This window comes from Zonotrichia albicollis, chromosome 6, assembly GCF_047830755.1.
Source record: "Zonotrichia albicollis isolate bZonAlb1 chromosome 6, bZonAlb1.hap1, whole genome shotgun sequence".
Lineage (NCBI taxonomy): Eukaryota > Metazoa > Chordata > Aves > Passeriformes > Passerellidae > Zonotrichia > Zonotrichia albicollis.
In genome coordinates, this window is record NC_133824.1 from 42,234,398 (window position 1) to 42,255,775 (window position 21,378).

The 21,378-nt window shown below is 37.0% G+C and overlaps 1 protein-coding gene across 1 annotated transcript in view; it reads right to left on the reverse strand.

Moving 5' to 3' along the window:
* The window catches only part of OTOG (otogelin), a 92,189-nt gene that overhangs the window by 38,030 nt on the left and 32,781 nt on the right, over positions 1 to 21,378 (reverse strand). The window contains exons 21-29 of the mRNA XM_026793191.2: positions 12,867 to 12,974; positions 8,731 to 8,869; positions 8,351 to 8,485; positions 7,131 to 7,277; positions 6,401 to 6,520; positions 5,595 to 5,711; positions 4,588 to 4,744; positions 3,575 to 3,601; positions 685 to 849 (exon numbers count right to left, since the gene is read on the reverse strand). Of these exons, the coding sequence (XP_026648992.2) occupies positions 685 to 849; positions 3,575 to 3,601; positions 4,588 to 4,744; positions 5,595 to 5,711; positions 6,401 to 6,520; positions 7,131 to 7,277; positions 8,351 to 8,485; positions 8,731 to 8,869; positions 12,867 to 12,974 (1,115 nt within the window). The remainder of the gene's footprint in view (positions 1 to 684; positions 850 to 3,574; positions 3,602 to 4,587; positions 4,745 to 5,594; positions 5,712 to 6,400; positions 6,521 to 7,130; positions 7,278 to 8,350; positions 8,486 to 8,730; positions 8,870 to 12,866; positions 12,975 to 21,378) is intronic.

The window sequence follows — 21,378 nt, forward strand, 5'->3', positions numbered from 1 at the left end:
AGGACTTATAATTTCTAAGTGGCACAAAGCCACCTTCAGGCTATCCAAAGAGCTCATCAGGGGACTCTGGTCAGTAAAACCATTGATACCCAAGTGTTCTGTGGGTATTAAAGCTGTGTATGCAGACAACTTCAGCATTTAATAATGTCACAAATGCTGGATATACTCTTGTAGCCTTTCTGCACATCTCTGAAGGTGTGCCACACGCCTTCCATCTGATGAAGAGGGAAGCTTCCTTCAGGGTAACTTAAGTTGGGACCCAAAGGAGACAGATTTGCAGCACTCGCCCTTCCAGAGCTCAGTCAGTGCCAAAGGCATCTCTGTGTGTGTGGGCAGGCAATGAGTGATGGTGGCGGAGCAAGGGAGGTTGGGAGCACTTCCCTTGCAACATTTCTCTCCCATTCTGTCCCAGTGTACCAGAGGAGAGGTTAAGGGAGCAGCACACAGATTACTGGGCTGCAATACCAGTTTGGTGCTTCTGAAGGCTGGGGTATGGGGAGGCAGCTGCTTTTCAACTGCTTACAAGGCTACCATCTAAAATCCACCAAAGAAAATTTTGGCAGACATTTAAGTGCACATTTAACTGACTGATAAAACAAGAAATTTTTAACCCAGGTTTATTCTTAAAGACAAGGGCAGAGTCTGCTCTGTCTTATTTAAGAAGCTAGGTTATTATGAGTTTACCATGTGCTTTGGGTTTGTAAAGTCCTGAAGTCAGCATGAAGCTCACTACATGCCCAGGAACATCATCTTCCTTCACAGGGAAAACAACACCGTCCACCAATTTTGCTGCTATTACAGATCTTCCATCCAAATAGCTGACCAGTTTGTATGGGCCTTTTCCCAGAGCTGTGGAGGAAAAAACAATTATTTTTCATGTCAAGTGTCACAAATGCTTGAGCTCTAAGCATTAGGGCAGAGTGAGGAAAAACACATCTCACCACTCTGCAAACAGATCTAGGTGCCATGCACTCAACTTGAAAGAAAACTAAAACAAACCTTTTTTAGAAAACACATGTTCTGAAAACTATCAAGAATACCTACTTTCAATTTTCAAGATTCATGACCAGCTTCTCCTTTTTGTTCCTCTTATATGCTTTGGTTTCATAATAATTTCATTGGAGTTAGCTGGCCCCTAGGTTAATTGATTTAGGATCCTTCTAAACTATTTATTTGTATGGTTGAACTGATTATGCACTTCTTACTACCTTTTAAAACCTATTTTATTAATGTCCAAAGCATAAGGCATATTGCAGAGAATAAAATTTTGTTGTCAACAAGCATCAAAAAATTCTCTGAACAGTGAAGTCTTATTTGTGAAGTATGACAGGAAGGGATCAGCATCATCAGCAAAGAATGGTCATATTTTATCTATAAGGGAAAAGAGCCAAAAAATTGCAAATTTATTTTGTAAACCTTAAAATGACACACCTCATTAAGATCAAACTTTACTGCAGAAAAATAGAGTTCATTTTTAAATGTTTTAAACTATTTTTATTAAGTTCCCTGTTAAAATTAGGCATTTTATGCCTCACCTGAGCAGTTCACCTCATTACCATTTTACCCACATGGTAAAACAGCAAGCATACATCTGGGGTAACTGCAGCTATCAGCTGGGAAGTTAATAGCATTGACTCTTAAAATCTGTTCCAACAGGTTAAAATTTTGGACTGCAATTTGCAGCTTGCCTTCATACTCTGGTTCTCCAAAACCTTAAAATTTATTCCGAGTTTTGAAATCCTAAGGATGCTGCATTACAAGTAGAGACCTGTATCCTAAATTGTTATCTTTTCATACCATTAAATTCTAATGGCATGAAAAGGTAGCCAGTTAGGATACAGGTCCATTCCCACCTAAACATGTACAAAGATATCTTTTTACCTTCAGGGCAGGGAGTTGAAAAACCATGTTTAAATTACTACTTAAAAGTGCTCTGGAAATATCCTTATATCTTTAAGTATCCCATCTCAGGCCCATCCAAAACCTGAGAGACAAAAGCCACCAGCTGATAATTCCCCTTGACCAAAGACAAAAGGCTTCTGCTTCTAGTAGGACTGGAACTATTTCACTCTGGATTCATCACAAAGTGAATACCTCTTTCTGGTCTAAGACAACTTCTTAACCTTCCTGTCTCCAAAACAAAGTAATTCTGGGTCATCCTACTCTAAGTTACATTGACAAGAAAATATTCAGCATGGAGATATTTTTTTTTGCCCACTGACAGCTCTGAAACAGTCTATGTTGAATCCTGATGAGCTGGATTAGCAAGGAGTACAAAAATACAAAGAAGGAAGTATACAATAACCATGTTTATTTCAAGGCTGGTCACATGCACAAACCTCCATTATTTCCACTAATTTCTGTCAGTGAGAATTAAGTAACAAAGGGAATAACACACCTTAAAAGTATGTGTGATCATTTAGCTTCACCATCACCACAGATGTTAGAGGCACTGCACTTGCAGTCTACCTGCACTAACATTGTCTATTATCAGACTGTATTTCTTTTATGAAAAAAAGAAACCAAAAAGAAAGCTCAAAGCCTTCAATCACCTCTTATAGTCAACTATCCTTTATTTAAATTAATTGAAAGTCTTTAAATGATGATTTAGATAAAATTACCATGCATTAGTGATTTGACTCCACTCAAAATCTTTTCAGGAGCCAATGAATGAGAAAAGGCACATTTCTTGGCCATATTTTTTGGGCATGGTACATTGCAAAAGTCTGTCCTAATTTAACTTGGTCCCTTTCTGAGACCTTTGCAGGAGTGAGCTGCTGCAATATTGATCAGAAGACCAAAATGCTCCATGCTATGTGGATAGACAGGCATCTAGATGAGCTTGATAAAGAGTTACAGCATAAATAGCATGAGCCCTGACCCTTCCTCAAACCAGGCTGCCTTGTGTGCCACATCTGACTGTGCAGACACAGGCAGGGTGATTTGGAAATAGCCTGAATATGGATTCCAGAGCTAACACAGCACCCTGCACAGGTTCAAGGTATGGTCCAGCACCTTCCCCAGGGTTTGCACCCCTCTGACAGCCACCCCAATGCAGCAGCAATGCTGGTCACTCCAGAACTCCAGGCTGGGTCACACAGACTAACAGGAGAGTTGTTCCCCTCTGGGGACAAAAAGTTGCCATAGCTTAACAGCTACCTCCCTCTGGAGGCTGCACAGGAGGCTATGAGTGATTTAACAACCCACTGGGCTCTGTTCAGCTTTGAACTGCACTGCACCTCAGCAAGTAGTGCCACTGGCACTTTTCCCTTGATATTCCATTAATTACTTCATGATTTAGTTGTTTAATCATCATCCATCACTGCAAAGAAAATTAGTCAGATACATGTTCTTGGGAGAGGTCCAGGAATTATGAAATTAAAAACCTTTGAAAAAACAATTTAAAGCAGCAAAACAGAAGTTAAACAACAGTTAAACTACTAACTGGCTAGTTAAACAACATAACATTCACAAATGTTTTCAGTAATACAGTTGTTTTTATACAAAGATTCTAAGACTTAAATTAAAAAGCCCAAGAGTCTGTCGATATTTTGTCACTTCCTTTAGAACTTACCTTTGTTGAAATATTCACAATCATAAGCTAAAAAAAAGAAAAAAAAATATGCAGTTATTGGCATTCTATAGATAAACAGGTTTTCTATTCCCTTTGATAATTATGATGTGAACCAAATGCTAGGCCAAATTAGATCATACCAAATATTTATTTAAAAGTTATTGCCAAATATTTGCTGTACTTTAGATGAAATACTAATTTAAACTACACAGATGTACAGAAAACATTGCTTCCCAGCAGGAAACACTAGGCTTACATAGCAAAAGCTGTCTTTTTGTGACCTCTAGTGGCTATGACTGAGCTTCACATTAAAACACACCTTTTCCATCCAAAGTTAAGAGTAACCCCCTCACTCTGAGGCCAGTTTGCTATGTGACCCTGAGCAAGCTGCACACTCACCCTGTACAACCGCAAAGTTAGAAAAATGCTTGTTTCCTTCCATTCTTTGCATCTCCCCTTCTTTTATCCCATCTTTGGGGAAATGACAGCCTTCTGTTAGGCATTTCCACTAGGTGTCAGAGAAAAGGGCCTTGGATATTTTTGGTAAGTTCTAAGAATTGTTGGAGAGGAATTGTAAGGTAATGACTCTGCCCAGCTTAAAAATTAACTTGTTTTTCTTCAGAAGACCTTTATATTGTGGCTTTTAATTGTGGCTCTAATAAGGCACGTATGTTTACTAGATCTTATTAAGAAGCGAAGTTCTCCTGAAGATGGAAATCACTTGAGCTGTGAACTTTGCACCTTTGGTTTGAGGGATGCATGCTGTATCCTAATATAGACTTCCCATGACTACTTCTTTCACATCATAGGACAAAGGGATTAAAAGCAGAAAAGCATCATTCACCAACACAGAAAAAGCACATAATCCAGCTAGACCAGAATGAAATGGGAATGAGAGGCACCAGTGAGGCTTAGATTCAATTCATGGCCCCAAGTTCAGTTGGTGTGATGGATTTTTTGGGTCTGGCTGCCATGAATGCAGGGCAGGGGCAGTGCTGGTCGAACAAACTTACGGCACACTCTGGGAGACCTCCAGTCCACAGCAACTCCGTGCTGGCAGCACTGGTGGGCATAAGCTGAGACACTCGTGCAGAAACACTCACAGTCACCACCCTGGTTACAGCCACAAGTGTCTGTCAGGCAGTTGGAGTAAAACCAGGTGACGTCAATCTGGAAATGAAAACATCGCTTATCAAAAACACTCCCACAGGAGCTGCCAACCAACACCTCGACACAAAGCTGTGGCTCTTCCAAAAGACAATATATCCACCTTGGAAGAACTAGATTTCACTCTCAGTGCTTCCTGGAACATGAGAAAAAAATGTTCATAGGGACACACCATAAAATCTTGTCCAGCCCTTCGCAACACAATTAAATCAATGACCCATTAAGAACAGGCATGTTAAGATACTGATGTGGGCTTGTGTTTCATAATATTTAAGCCCTAGTAAATTGTGAAAAACCTTATGAAATAAAAAAACTAAACTGACCATAAATCAGTAAAACTCAGAAATTCTAAGGAAGTCAGATACAGATAAAATGTAAGAAATCAAAGTAAATGGAAAGCTCCTCTTTACATGTGAGTTGTTCATATTCTCTTCATATTATCAGGCAATTTCACACAAGAATTTGTCATTTTTCCTTACAGTATCTTCAAGTCTTGTCTTAAGTGACAAAATTTCAAAGAAAACTGTCAACGGTAATTTTCTTACTGAAATATTACACATTCTACGTGGATTTGCATTTGAGTAAGTTTTCTAGGAATGAGTTTTTCCCATCTGACACTGCCCATTCAATATATTTGTTTATATATGCATGAAAAATGGGTGTGCCACGCAACACATTTCATGAAAAGCAAGTGGTTATTCTTACACAAGTAATACTTGTGATTAAAAAAAACCATTCCAAATTAGGTGTATTTTTGTCTTCATTAATAACAAATAGCTTGATGTTGAGGAGTAACATTTCTCTCTGGCGCTATGTTCGATGTCACTTGTTTATATACTGGACCACAACTCACCACTGGGTGGCAAGCTTCAAATGCTTCACTTAGCAGTATCCCACATTCCTTCTTGGCAAACGGCTCTCTAAGGGGGCTCAAACTGCATGGATTTCGAATGTCAGGGCTGTCAACACACTAAACCAGGAAGCAAAATGAAGGTGAGAATTTTTTTTCATAACCACTTTGTGTTTTGAACTTGCAAATCATATTTTTGTGGTTTTTAATTTTTAAGGAAGATGCAAAATGTGAAACAAATGCATCATTTATGAAACTAAAGCTGGACTAAGATATAGAGGTAAAAGCTAATGCTAATGAAGAAGAGATGGAAAATGGCACTATTTGATGAAACATTCCACTGAAAGCAGCAGAAAAACACACACATACTTAGGGGTCTAATCAGAGGTACCAGAGAGGCAAATAGAATTTTTTTCTTTCCATTTCTATGGCTGCACAGTAAAATGTTTGCCAGCTATGAAAAATCAGCTAAACTTTCAACACACTCTAAAGCAAACTCAACATTCTTCCATTATACAGAAATCCCACTACTTTATTGTTCAAATGTAATTAAAAACATTCAAAATATTGTTACAGCATTTTTCTCTACTCTGTAAACACTCTGCAGCAAAAAAAAAAAAAAATTTTGTTTCTTTTCTTTAACAGCTCATGGCATTTTTAAGAACCACTGATATTATCATTTGTATTGCTGCCTGACTGGTTCTTTCAGCAATGAACTTCTGATTTTATTCAAGATGAATTTTATAGTATAACAGCAAAAAAAGTACTAGCAAAATATATTAGTAAGCACATTCTCTTTTTCCATGTACCTCTACAGCCGTCCAACTGTTTCCAAACTCTTGTGCGTTTGTTAATTCAAAATTATCTGGAGTCCTCAGTTCATTTACTGTCTTCAAATCAAAATTTCCACACAATCCAGTCAATTCTCCCTGAGGAAAAAATTATATACACATACACATATATACATATTTATAAAAACATATTTTCACAAGATGAAATCCTGTCAGTCATAATCATTTTCACGACTTGCACCTTCAGCTGTTTAATTATAAATGTCATATTTTGATCCTTTTTCAGCTAAATTTCTGTCAAAAGAATTCATCTTTGCAGTCAGAAGAATTCCGTAACAAAGCTATGGAGGATATTTTATTTTGGCAATGTCATTATTTTGCCTTTTCAGTTATGTGTCCCCAAGCATTTAAAAAAAGAGATGACCTTTTTGTTCAGCAAAGGGAGCTGTTAGCCAGTTATATGTATTTTTAAGCATCAGTAAAATAACATCTGCTTCAGTCATGTAAGGAATGAGAGCTGAAGGAAAACTTTGCTCCAAAGATATTTGCCTCTGTTGTTACAGCAGTTATACAGAAAAGAGTAACTAAAAAAACGATAAATGAGAATGAATACTTTCATTGACAAGGTAGCTGAATGCTTCTTTAATTTATTTTCAACAGTCTATTCTTGGATTTATTAGGCCTTATTTAACAAGATTTACATAAATACCTCAAAGAAATGGCAATAAGTGTGTGGACTTCCACCTACCTGCCACTGATGCCCCATCTGCACATGAACAGTTGTCCTCTGATCCCAAAGAACGGTGATATGTTCATCAGGAAAATGAACAACAGTGAAAAATCCAGCTTTCCATAACTGCATTTTCTGTAGGCCATCTATGTAACTAGATAAGCTCTGTTCAAAATAAAACAAGGGAGCTTACAATGGAAATAATATCTTCATAAAATGTTCACTTGACAGGAAACAAAACATCTAAATGAAATTAACAACATGGTTCTCTGACACGTCCAAAAACAGACAGAAGGCCACAAAGGGGAAAAATGTTTAAGCAAAATGGATTTTGGATGTGAACTGTATTGTATTTTCATTATTTTCTCATTTTAAAAGTTGATTTTACATCAAATTTATAAGATGGGTAATGGACTGAAGATTAGAATGTTAATAATTCGTCTGGGAGGTAGATGACTAGTCTTAAGGCTCCTGGTTATAATTTTCACTTAGTTATAAGTAATTCTGTCACAGTCACATGCTTTTTTTGAATATGGATAGGTAAAAAGGATGCATGAAGCAGCCTCTGGAAATAAGGAATTGTCCAAATATGTCCCTAGATCACAATCTTGTTTACAGCATTTTTCTCTCAATCCACTAACAATCAGATTGCAACTCATTTGTAGCATGGGCTAATATGTCTGGTTTAACTGCACAATATCTCAAACTTCCTTTCTACAGTCAGTCTATAAATGGTAAATAGTACTATTTATACTATAATTACTAATATACTAAAATACTAAACAATAACAGAATAGAGTTTGCAGTTTGGCCAAAACACAAATAAAATCCAGGCTGTGGAGGATACATTCCACAGGGGCTGCAATTTGTTGGGATTTTTTAACTGTATAGAAATATTCCTCCTATACATTCCAGACCTGACTAAGCTCTTAATTCTAGTACAATTACTAGCAAAACTCCCACTGACTTGAAAACACTTGTATTTCTCCTAAGATATTAAACAGGTAATAAATCTAAAGAAAAGAGCTACAGTTATCTCCTCTAACATTTTTGTTAAATACAGACAAGATTCTGTTTAAGGTTTCCACTGAAAAATTCAGATATGATCAGCATTCACTGTAAAGATATTTACATCTCTGCTACTGAAGTGGCACAGTAAGTTTTTGGTTTTGAAAGGAAGAAACACCCAGAGAAGTGCATATGCTGCTTTTTGATCAGCAGTAAGAAATGAAACTTACTGGATTCCCAGTTTCATCATCAAATATTAAAAGAGATTTTCCAACGTTAATGAAAATGTTTTTTCTGCAAATGATTCCAGTACTAAAGCAGTCAACATTCTCTATAACAATAGAAAGACTGGTTGAAGAAGTCCCCTGAAGAAAAAAAAAAAGGTCAGTTTTTAAATATATTAATATACATATTGTTACATAGTTCAGATAGCAGAAACCTCAGAGCATGTTTATGTTAGGTATGATTCAAAGTCTAAATAATGCCAAAAATGAAAAAAAACCCAGGATATAGGACTCAATAAAATGCACAGACAGGAAGTAAACACAATGGTAGATATTAACAAGTAGTTTTAAACCCATTTTAGGGAGGTTTTACACAAAAGTCTCACCTTGACCAGGTAAACCTTACAAGTTCCCACAAAGTCAAACGTGAGCCCATCGAAGGTGCGGTAGTGCCTGTCCCCGTACGCCGTGCACATGGACGGGCAAGGCTGGAAGCTGCACTGGAAGGATCCGTGCTGGCAAACGCTGAAAAATGCACCACCAATTATGGTAATATCAACTGCAAGCCCAGACAAACAATTACAGCTATTGCACTGAGAAGCAAAGAAACAAAAGCTGTGCAAGCGTGAGGAGCAGAGACAGAAGCCTTCTGAAATGTTGGCTAGAAGCAGGTTGTGTCAATTAATTCTCTGGGGAAAAAACATCTAAGTTAATTCTTCCATGAGAATGTAAAGGTTCCAGAATAGACAGGTACCACAAAAAGTCCCAAAAATCCCCAAAATACAACCAAGATAATCAACAAAATAAAAAACCCAGTGCAATGTGATACAATTTATTCTGTAGTGCACACCAATAACATGCCACAAGGAGCCTTGTTTTTCAGCTTGTCACCACACATTTATCTGTACAAGCAGAATCTTAGAGTCAAAAAGTAGCACGTCCTATTACTAGAGTCTGCATGCATTCTCTGCTTGAATGAGAATTTCACAGAATTACCAAGGAAACATTTCAGTAGCACTATTTGGGTGCTTAGGTTCCTTAAAAGAGACACATTGTTGGACTCACTCTTTTTCCAGATGTCATCACCCCCAAACCCCTAAGAATTTAGGAGCTTCTAGAACAGTTCAAGTTATGTCTATGACCACCTTAAACATCAAAGGGTTTTCATCACACATCTACAGAATGACTGTTCAGACCTTGCTGAATTCCCTTTGCAGCATAAGAGAAGAAGTGGATTCTTTTTGCATAATAGGAGACTTTGAAGCATTGGATATTATGTCTCTCTCTGAATCACCCTCTTGCAATCTAAATAACATTTTCAGAGATGATATAAGTTTTATAAATAATGGATAGAATTTCATTTCCTGCATCCATGAGCAATCATTACAATATCATTTCTGTGTTCCAAAATGACCCAGACACTCAAATTTTCCTTGATAAAGACAGCAAAGCTGGTGCCTCGGCATAGCTTTAGTATAGGTATCTTTATAAACGTAGGCTAAGCTAAACACAGTATGTGATATGATTTTGGTACATGCCTAAGTTTAATTAAAAAAACCCTATTTTTAATTTCCTCATTAAATAAATGCTGAATATTTTACAACTAAAGTCTTAACATGACTTACAGAAATACTGGATAAATCTCTAACATTTGACCCTCATATATTGAAGTAGCAGGAAATACAAAGTTTTCTCTCGGTATAAATTTTTGTCAGTAGAACTTTTCCTTTATGTTTCTATCACAATGCCAGTACACCACTTTTTTCAGAAGGGCAGCAAATATCTAGAAAATCTAGCAGCTCCAGCTACTGGTAGCATCAGATTTCGTCCAGTTCCCTTGGCAATTAACTTGCACCTACATGGAGCCATTGTCCAGGTTTTCCAAGACTCTGCTTATCCCAGCAATGATTTGGTCCACTGCTTGCATTTCACTTCACTACATGTATCAATACACTAAGCAGATGGCTAAAGTAAGTTAAAAACACATGTGAGAAGTGTTTGCTGCACAAGGAAACAGCAGCAGGACTTGCTAACTGCAGTCACCTCAGTACCAAAGGAAGGAACCTTATCAAGCCGATGGAGAGAGAGGCAAACAGAAGAAATTATGTTTGGACTGGAAAACTAAATGCTGCTTCTCACATTCTCCTGAGACATTAGGTTTTAGTTTCACTCATGGCCTATTCAAATCTCCATACACTGATGCCTTAAGGGTCTCCAATGCACAGAAACATTGCTTAGCATGTAGAGCCCAGGGAGATCCTTTTCTTTTTTTCAGGAACACAGGGATAGTCAGAAGGAAGGGATTAAGAGTTACACATCTTTAAAGTCCTCTACACCAGGCACGTTTCATGCTAAGTGAACTAACATTTAGTTATTGGAATCTAGAGAGCCCTAGTTCAAAAAGCTGAGCTATCAGAACCTTCTAAACTTCAAATAGTTTTTTACACAGCGTATTTCCAAGAAGTATTTGTTAAAGAACACAGGAGGCCCAATTCAGCAGCCCACAGAGAGTGACTGGAGTTGCTCAATGGACTCAGCATGTCCAGCACATCTACTAGCACAAGCCCATCTTACCTGGCACAGCACCTCATCAAAAAGTTGCCCTGATAGCCTCAACATTAGAACACTGCCAAATATTTCAGTACTTGCACTGAAAACAAAACTTGGGAAAGCTAGAGCCACAGGTCACTCAGACCCCAGAGGTTGGGTTGAAAGTTCCTGTCAGTTCACAGGTAGTTTGCCAACTTTGAAGTTACTTTGTCATGTTACTGCTCAACAGATAAATCAATATTTATGTTGCTAACACTACACCAAGTATGAGTAAGATATTTATAATAAAAACAAACTAATTCAATGCACCAACCCCACTACATGACGACTTCTATTAGTGCCTAAGTGTGTTTGTTTGCACAGAAGCACTCTCATGCTTTGCACCTTTCCCTTAACACATGAGATACACACACTCCTACATACCCACTCAATAGACACAGATTTTATATGCTTTGTATCATGCAGAGCTTCTTGCAGGCTCCCCTCTATTTGTGAGCAACTAGTTGCCTAAAAGCCATTATCACTTAACCTGTCTGTGCTTCTGAACATGGAAGACTACAAAACCCATGACAACATTAACAATTTGCATGAATTAATGAGCCTGGCCTCAGGGAAAGACAAAAAAAAGGAGAAGGCTAAATATCCAGTGTCTTTCTGCCTGCATTGCTGCTGCCTTTGGTGAAGTCTCATACAGGTTAGATGGAATAAATTAATTCTCCCTGATGCAAGCAATCCCACACCAGGCCCAAATGGAGAGGCCTTTGGAAACAAGGGGTGAACAACCCGGGTCGCTTTACCTGCCTGCCCAGTGGAGATGCCTTGTAAGTCGCTTCACCAGTCCACCAAAGGGCTACAAATCTCTTCTAGAGCAGCTACTGAGGACCTGACGAGAGGCAGAGGAAGGCAGTCAGCACAAGGCTGCAGGGGGCACAACATCCAGACAGGGCAGAGCCTGGTGCTGATGGGATGAGCCTTCCCTGGGCTGGGCTACCCTGAGCTGTAGGGCCAGGAGCAGCAGGGGACACCAGTTAAATGCTCCTGGAAATCTTCAAGGAGGGCACAAAAAGAGGGAGCTGCTCTGCTGGGAACCTGGAGGCTACTCCTCTACCACAGCATCATGGTGCTTGGCAGTACAGCTGGTTTTTCTGAGGCTCTGGTAAGACACACAGCACTGCTTAGTGCCAGCCTGCAACTTTCAGCCTTGGCCAGAGAACAAAACAGGCAGAGACTGCCATGAAATGAGCTTGTTTCAGCATCAGGTAGGTGGGGTGTATTTTCACACTCCTGTGAAGTGAAGCTTATTAAAATGGCAGTAAAGCACATCCTACTGAGAGTGCTCAAGGAAACCTGGCAGGGTGTGTGCTGCATTTACAACACTGGATAGCAGAAGGAAAAAGGAATCGGTGTCTGCATGCGTTTAAACGATCCTATCAACCCTTTCCTACTGGAATTCTCCCTCTGAACACTGATTGATTCATCAGTTATCCACACACACAAAATCAGTGACCCATCTGTCAGCTTCTTTGCTCAGTACTCTCCTTAGTTTAACATAGTAGTGGATGCAGATTTAAGGACACAGGGCTACATTCTGGTCTCTAGACTGCTCAGATTCAGTGCTAAATGTGAAAATGAATAAGTAAAAAGCTTTCCAACATGTCACTCAGGTGTAATATTGAAGGGATTTTACCCCTACTTTAGGAATTCTAGCCATGACCTTGAAAATAACCAAGAAAATAAAAACTCTAAATCAAGATTTTTAAAGACTAAAAATATGTCAAATCACCATTATTTTGTTATTTAAAGCACTTTGAAAAAACAAAGCCTGAAGCAGTTTTAATAGTTCTTTGAACAAATGTAAAAATGAAGTCAAAGTAGATAATCTGCTGTGAAATTTATGATCAAAACACATGAAGGAAAAATAATCAACCTACAAATACACAACTAAAATGAACTCAAATAGATCCCCACTTACCATGTATGGCAGGCAGAAATGACTTTGTCACCTGGAAAATATTCCTTTCCTTTCCATGAGCATGGACATTCATCTGCATCCAAGCACATATCTCCATGTTTCACAAGACTATCAAAAAAAAAAGAAAAAACATTAATCCAGCAGCAGTATAGCTGGTATCCAGAGACAAAAATATTTTCCTAAACTTGGAAGTTACTACCTGTTTTGTTATTGAGACACAAATAATATTTAAAGTCTTTTGAAACTGAAAAGGCACCATTTTGTTAATAACTGCGTGTGAGCAATTTGGTACCTTCCTTTTACATGTACCTGAATATTTTATCTTTATTAGATGCCAGCACTTTGGGCACTAACCTTTTAATCACTAACCCGCTAAGACTGACTCATGAATATACAAATTTCAAGGTCAGGGAAACTATAAATTTCTAGAAATCCTCTAAATTCCACCAAATTTCTTGTAACTCAGCCAATTAAACTGTATTTGACTCAAGCCAAGAGATAATCCATGAGATGTCAGAGCCATTACAGCTCTTTGTTCTAGTGGTATGCACTCTTACTCTCCAAAATCTGGGCATATTTGGTCTAAGGTCTTTTAAATGAGGATTTCTTCTTGTCCTATTCTTTCCTATCATTGATTGAAAGAGTTTTATTTTACTGCAGTTTTTCTATAGCTGCAGTTACACCTCTTGCTCCATGAATAATTTAATATCCAAAGTGCTATCCTGACCACATGAAATTATTGCATTAATAGTTATTTCTGCACCCTTATGCAAGGAGAAATATTACAGGCACCTACATGCAAGCAATTACAAATATACTTAATTTTAGTGGCAGAAGTTTCCTCACAGTCTTCAAAGGAGATTTTCATCATACCATAGCTAACCATATGCATAGCTCTTGACAGTTTGACTAATGCTGTGAATTTGTTTATACAGAGCTCCTAGACAAGCAGATAAAAATGGAAAACTATTAAAGAAAAAAAAAGTGCAAAAGAACAGAGGAATTCTTGCCCAGAAAGACTAACTAAAGCAACCAGTCCTAACTTTAAAGTTAAATGTTCATGGCTTTTTGATAATATTCAGAAAATCTGAAATTAGGAAAAAAGACAGAAATAAAGAGAACTCTCAAGCAGATTCCACAAATAAAGGTAATGAAATACACCAGAAGCACTGATTTATTTTATTAAACAATCATTTCACCGAGCCCAGGAAAAACGCATTTCTCCCAAAAACCAATTCACTTTATCACAAATACTGCCATGGTATTGGATAAGCAAAGCAGTATCACTATGGGAACTGAGGGTCCAATAACAGAACAGCTGTGATGACAAATCCATCTCTCAAATGAAAGCTGTGAAACTTGAACTCCTGACAAGCTGCAGCAGTGTCCTTCACTCCAACTGCTGCAGCTCCAAAGTTGTTTTGATCCTGCCCCATTCCCTACAACACAAGAATCCAGAGCAGCTACCATGCCAGTTCCACAGTGAAAGGATTCCTTACAGGCACCATGCCGTCTAGGGTTATCCTTGTTTCTAATGTTTGAAATGTATTGGTATTGACAAATAAACAGTCTCTTCAAATGGTACTTTTGGGCAGATAATTTATTTTTTCTTCAAGGTAAGTTTCTTTGGAATCCCAGTACCTCTCTGTAGTAATAAAAATTTTGTACAGGTTTTTCTGTGTTCCTAACAGATTTATCGCTCCTGATGTTTAGCACTGTCACAGCATTATGGATAAGACGTGCTAAGTGTGAGGCACATCCATGACAAACAGTGTAACAATGTTTTGTTTCCTCGCTATCCAAAAAGAAATATTTCATCACTGAACTTCTCACAGGAAATTCTATTAGCTCATATTAGTGAGCAGGTAATTTGTATTTTACAAATTACATTGTACATTGTAATTTGTATTTGACTTAGACTCTTCTTATGTATCAGACAGAAATTTACATCTCTGTGAGGTTTATGAATGGGAATATGCAGAACACCATAGACCCTCCTCCCCCATGAAACTCAAAAACTGTAATTTTCCTCCAGGGTAGGTGAAGTGTTCTTTGTAATTCATACTTATTTCAAGCATTGTGTCACTTGGAGACAATCAACTGTGAGACTGAAATTCCCACTGGTGTAAAGCTGCTCAGAACTGAACAGGGCACATTCAGACACAAAGAGATCACGCTGACAAGGTAACACTAAATGCAGTTTTTTCCTCATGTTATTACACTGGATTAAAAAAAAAAGTGATAACAGCTTTCTCTCTTGTAAAGCCAGGCAAATGGATAGATTTCAATGATCTAAGAATTTACCACAAATACCCTACAGAGAGGCCTTGCACAGCTCCTCTTTGATGTAACAGACATTTTTCTTGAAGCTTATACTTACAGTCCAGCCTACAATGAACTGCAAAGACACAAGGATGGCTATCCCACTTCACCCTGCTGAACATTCTCTTTATTATCTCATGGTTACCTTGAGCTTTCTGCATTCACACACACAGAAATATTATAAATAATCTTGGTAAAGGCACCATTATAAGTAATGTCACCTGTGACTCAAACACTTTACTTCAGCAAAAAAAAAAACAAATCTGGACCAAAACAATAAAAATATTTTTTAAAAGAATCACTCTCCCGGGTTCCAACAGAGCAGTCTTCAACAGTCTCTGTCTTGCACAAGCTCCTTCCCCTCTCTTCTGCAAAATCCTACCATCAACTGATTTATGCATCCACAAGTACTTTTTCTGCAACATGAAATTTACTCTCTGAAGGTTTCACAGATCATCCTACAAAGGTCTCTAATTTAAGCTTTAAGGGTAGCAAAAAATGAACAAAATAATCAGCAGGGGGCATTTGACTTGTCTAACCAGAAAACAAGGTAAATTTTGAGAGAAAATCCAACATTAGTAACATTACTGTAGTGGATAATGCCTTCCTTAGGGCTCACTCACTGTCTAGACAAGGAGAGTTAATATATTCTGGCTGTTTTCTTTTTTGTTTGGGGAGCTTATAATCGCCTCTTCCTCTTTCCCCTGGTTTATTAAACCAAAATATTAAGTAACTTTGTAGAATGCTTGGAAGGTTTTCATTATTCTCACTGTACCCTTCCATCTCTCTGTGTTAACACATTATTTTGACGCTTTAACTGAGAGTTTCTTTTGAAGCTTCACCCTGGATTGGAAACATTCCTGCAATCAGCTCTATCACCAGCAACAGAATTTTAGAAAGCAACTCTGACTATAATGGAAGTCTTCCTTTGAACTAAGCAACACAGTTCAATATTTCCCTTAAAAACAAGGCAGAAAGCAGAAGGTCATATGAAAACATGCTCCAGAATCTGAATGATACTGGTGAAGTTTTACTGTCAATTAACACAAATACAGGGAAAAAAATTAGAGATTTATGTGCAGCTGGTACAAATTAGAAAGTGGGAAACCAAGAAGGTTCATAAAAATTGCAAGAGAAAATAAGGAACTCAAAAATATATTAGAGGAAATTTGCAAGTCTGCAAAGCAGAAAGGGATGGAAAAGGACCGGATTATCTTGCAAAGGCACTGCAATAGATGTTTTCTCTGGAAATGAGCTCCTGCACCTTCAGCACGTGGTCTCAATTGCCATCAGAAGTAGAAACCAGCATAAAATCTCATGTGGATAAGTATTGGGTCCTGAAACACCCAAACACAGTAACATTGCTGCAGTCCTTGTAAGAGAAATCTATTTTCCTGAGGAAATTCTTAAGTGCATAGCCATGAAGGTATCCCCATGGGGTTAAGTCCTTATTTGCCTGGAAAACATGAAATCTCAACAGACCTCTCCAAAGCCCTGCCTAAACAAAAAGATTAAAAATGCTTAGCCTGATAGCAGCAGGGCCATCCAGAAGAGTGAATTTGGACAGAAAACGGGTTTTATTTTCACACTGATAATAATAGTGAATTCTGAGTTTAAACTGAGGAGCAGTATGTCTTCTGAAAAATTATACTAAATACACACCAAAAGCACAGGATTTTCATTTACTCTAAGGAGACTTATTTTAAGACATAACAAGGTAAAGTTAATTACATTAATGAGTAGTTTTCTAAAAATATTTCAAACTCATCTGTATTCTTCCCATCGTAATTCTTCATTAATATAGTTGTTTGTCCATAGGCACATTTATAAAGACAGCAACATTGTTTTCTTTGTGAAAATTAGAAAGTTATGAGTTTTCTTTTTTAAAATAAAACCTTCAATAATGCATCTCAGCTTGTTATGTATCACTTGATACATACCACAGAAATACAGTGATAACTGAGAAAGATTTAGAAGGAAAATCTGGCATTATATTCACTAGCTACAAAACTTCATCATAATTACAGGATATTACAGCTTCGAATTTAATAACTCTTCATTAATATATTTTATGTGAGCAATAAGTGATGAAAAAAGGGAAAGCCATAAAAATTCTAATTATTCTATTAAATTTCCTCAATTTCAGCAAAGTCAAGTTTTTAGCACAAAAGATATTCTTCTGTCATAAATAATAAATTGTCTCCAGAGTGTGGGGGTGGGAGAAATGTACATTTAGGAAAAACAAACAGTCCTAAGAAAAAAATTTGAAGCATTTTGCTTAAAAAGTGGCCCACATAGTTGTAAACAATTAAACATTTGGTGCAAGGAAAAAAGGAAACTTCAATACAGTTGCATTGTGTTCTTGAGATTCAAACACCTACAGGCCATAAAAAATAAATACACACTTGGAATTATGGAGCACATTATGTTCTTAGTTATTCTAAAGTGGTGTTGGCTTTCTTTTTAAGATCAGTCTGTTCACACTAAATAAAATATTCAGTTGGGTATTGGATGTTGCTGAACAGTGAGAAATTAAGTGGCCTGGATGTACAGATAACCACTGCTAGCAGCCAGCTGAGAATTAACTTTTTATTCCCTTGTAGTACTGATATTGAGAGGGAAGTTTTAAAAAAGTCACCAAAACAAGGAGGAAATCACAGCCAGTTTTATGAACATGATTCAGAAGAGAAGTTTGGCTATGATTTAGAGTTCAAATAAAAGTTAGTCATGAAAATTTTGAAACTGAATTTTTGAAATACTGCAAAGTTAGCAGAGGCTGCTTGATGTAGGTTAATTGTATAGTGGTTGTTTTAACATAGCTTTATAAAGGGAACAAAAACAAAAAGGAAAAAAGGATGAAGATATAATAGGCAGACGTAACAGAAGCAAAAAACATCACTAATTGCATTTGGGGCTATACATATTTTAAGCTATTGACACAACTCAGAATTTGTATTTATTATTCATATTTAGAGGCTGGTGGGCCTTGGTTTTTCCAGCAAGATGGAATTATTATGAAATAGATACGGAAATTGCTAAATATTTCAGCTAATGGAAATAGGAACGGATAACATGATCTAAAATAAATACTGATGTACATCATTGAACAATCTGAGTCAGTCCATGTGAAAGCAACTGGATTCAAAAATCTGACAGGGCTCTTGTTAGAATCATAAAACCACTTAGGTTGGAAAATACCTCTAAGCTAATTAACTCCAACCAATGTGATACCCCCACAAAACTATTTATATTGCAAATACAGCACTAGTTTTATGCTGTACGTGCCACAAAGTACAGATCAGTTAAATCCAACTCATGCTGCAGTCAAAGAGGGAAGTGGGAAAACACAAGTAATTCCTTCAGGAAAGTGACTGCTTGTCTTGACAGCAACACCAAGAGCAGGCTGTAAGCCACAAGGAACAGAAACTGTTTTGGAGATCATTGCTGGTCTGACTGGAGAGCAGGGAAAACCAAAGGAGGACAGCCACAAACCAGCATAGGCCCATTTGGAGGAAACATGTCACACAGCACCCACAAATGTAGGAAGGTACCACTGTCTATTCCCCTCTTTTTCCTTTACTGTCTTTTCTCCTTGTTTCTTCCTCAGTCTGATTAAGGATCCTGTCTCCATGTCAAATCATGCACATTTGGTATAGTCAAGGAGGAAAAATAATTTGATTCATAGAAATTCTGAAGCAGAAAATGTAATTCAAGTACTGTACTTGAAAAAATATGCACTGAAAGTGTATTACTTATCTTTTTGAAATGCAACATATAAATATAGGACATTTCCCTTTAAATGCAGTAAGAAAAAATATAGATAAAGTCTTAAAGATTACTTAACATGTCAGGCAAAGTAGGATGAATCAATATTAGGAAGTGAGTTCCAGGAGAATTAATGTCTGATTTCAACAGCTTCTAAAATAGATGTAAACTATGTAATCAATTTTTGTACCATAAAAACTGTAAGCCATAGAATGATCTCCTGTAAATTTAAATATTTACTTAAGCATGGTTACTTGCATCTGATTTACTGGCTGTAGAGGAAAAAGAATGAAGCACAGCTGCACTTTGAGCACAAAAAAAGAAGGAATCCTAGAAGTAGTGAAGTATTTGAAAGAATATTTCAGCTTTCAGATGCTAGAAAAATAGACTGCAAAACAAAAATATTGCCCCCTCAAAATCTTAACACCTGTTCTGCGAAAAGAGGATACTTTATTAAGTACCTTTCAGGGTATCACTGCAGAATAATTACCCCACTAAACAGATCAGGAAGGTCCTTCTGCCTCAAAAAATTGTAGCTTCCAACATCCCTACAAACAGGTTTTTTAGTTGGGACATATTTGCTTTACTTCCCTCACTTTTAAAATTATTTTACCTAAATCAACTAATCAAAGACATTAAACTGATTTCATTGCTACTTAAATCAGCTTAGCTTACATGTAATGAATCAAGATAAACTGATGCAAGATCTTGAACAGGAACAAAAGCATGAATAAAGGAATGAAACTTATTATTTCAGGTAAAGGACTAATGTTAAGATCAAAGAAATTCCATGGCTGTTTTACCCTTTTAAAGTGGACAATGTTACCTCAGTTTTCTATTTCACCACTAAGAACTGATAGCCTAGAAAAGGGATTTCCAAGTTGCATAAATTCACAGTGCTTTTGAATCCTGCACTGCTTGAGAGGACATGAACACAGGATGAGGTACTGTATAAAGGTGATGGTATTCCACCCATTTTTCTCCTCCAAAAATTTAATTTAAAACTTTTCGTTACTGTGCTGTACTGGCTTTAAGTTGCTGAATCCGCAGCATGAATCATTGTAGTGTGAATTCAGTGACTGACCTAAAACATCAGGGCTCTTCATATCCAACTCCTATCAAATGCATCTCTTACTAAAATTCCTAAAAAATTAGGATTCATTATCTAAATAAAAAAACTTGCATATTTAATACATAGCATGAGTCTCTGACTTTTCCAAAAGCACACCAGAAAACCAAACACCTTTAGGATCATCCTAATTTTTCCTAAAGCAACCTCAAATAAAAACAAATATATAAGCAATATAGGACCACTAGAGCTGAATATTTAAAAGATAGCAGTTTTGACAAGTTTGTAAGTGACTTAAATTTCTACTTCATCAGTACAGACTGACATTCCTAATTCAAACCTTAGGCTTACATCACTGTTTTAAAGTTCTGCCTTAAGCAGCACCAAGGGTAAAGTCCTGAAATACAAAAAAGTCTCTTTGCACATTCTCAAAAAAAAAAAAAAAAACAACCCAAACAAACAAAACAAACAAGAAAAGAAAACCAAATAATTTTGTTCTAGTATCTCTACAGGTGATATACTGTAGAAAAGAATACAGTTTGCTACTGTTACAATAAAGACAAATCATCTTAAGTTTGTACTTTTCTCCCTAGGAAATCATAACACTTTGCTTCTTACAACCATAAAACCATATTAGAGTTTTGAGGTCACCAACGCTCGACACTGAGTCTTCCAATGCTAAAAAAAAAAGTAATTATTTACATTCCAGATTTAAAATTCCATCAGGAAGCAGTCAAGATGACAAGCTCAGAGGTTATGCACAGCAAAATATCAGAGAACAAATTTTTTATATGATCTGAGCTGCCAGCCATACAGTGCTGCTGCAGGTAGCCTTGAAGTATGCCAGCCTGCTGGGTGAATTTCTGCAATTCTGAAAATATCTGCCTCCACTTAATTTCACAGTCTACCTTAGCACTTTTCAATACGGTACCATACTGTGAGTTCCATTAATTACAGGCTCCATTTCATATCAACCATCTCACATTACATGTTTCTGAATATTAAAGTAAAATCCCAAAATCCTGAGCAGCAATATTTTATCATGAGATGGAAATACCTACACATCACTCAGTATGAGGGCGCAGACTTCAGCTGAGCTATTTCAACAGTTCAAATTATTTCAGTTGTAACACCAAAAAACTTCAGGCTATGTCCCCAACAAATTAAATTCCATCAAGACTAGTATAACTTAAACACACTATTTTAATTTTTATAATTGAAATTCTCTCAACAATACAGTGCTTGATTCCACAACAGCTCATCAGTATATTATCAGCATAAATCCCCAAGACTTAAGAGATTCTTTTGAGGGAAAAAATACTGAAAATGATGCCTATGAATGAATAAACTTATCTC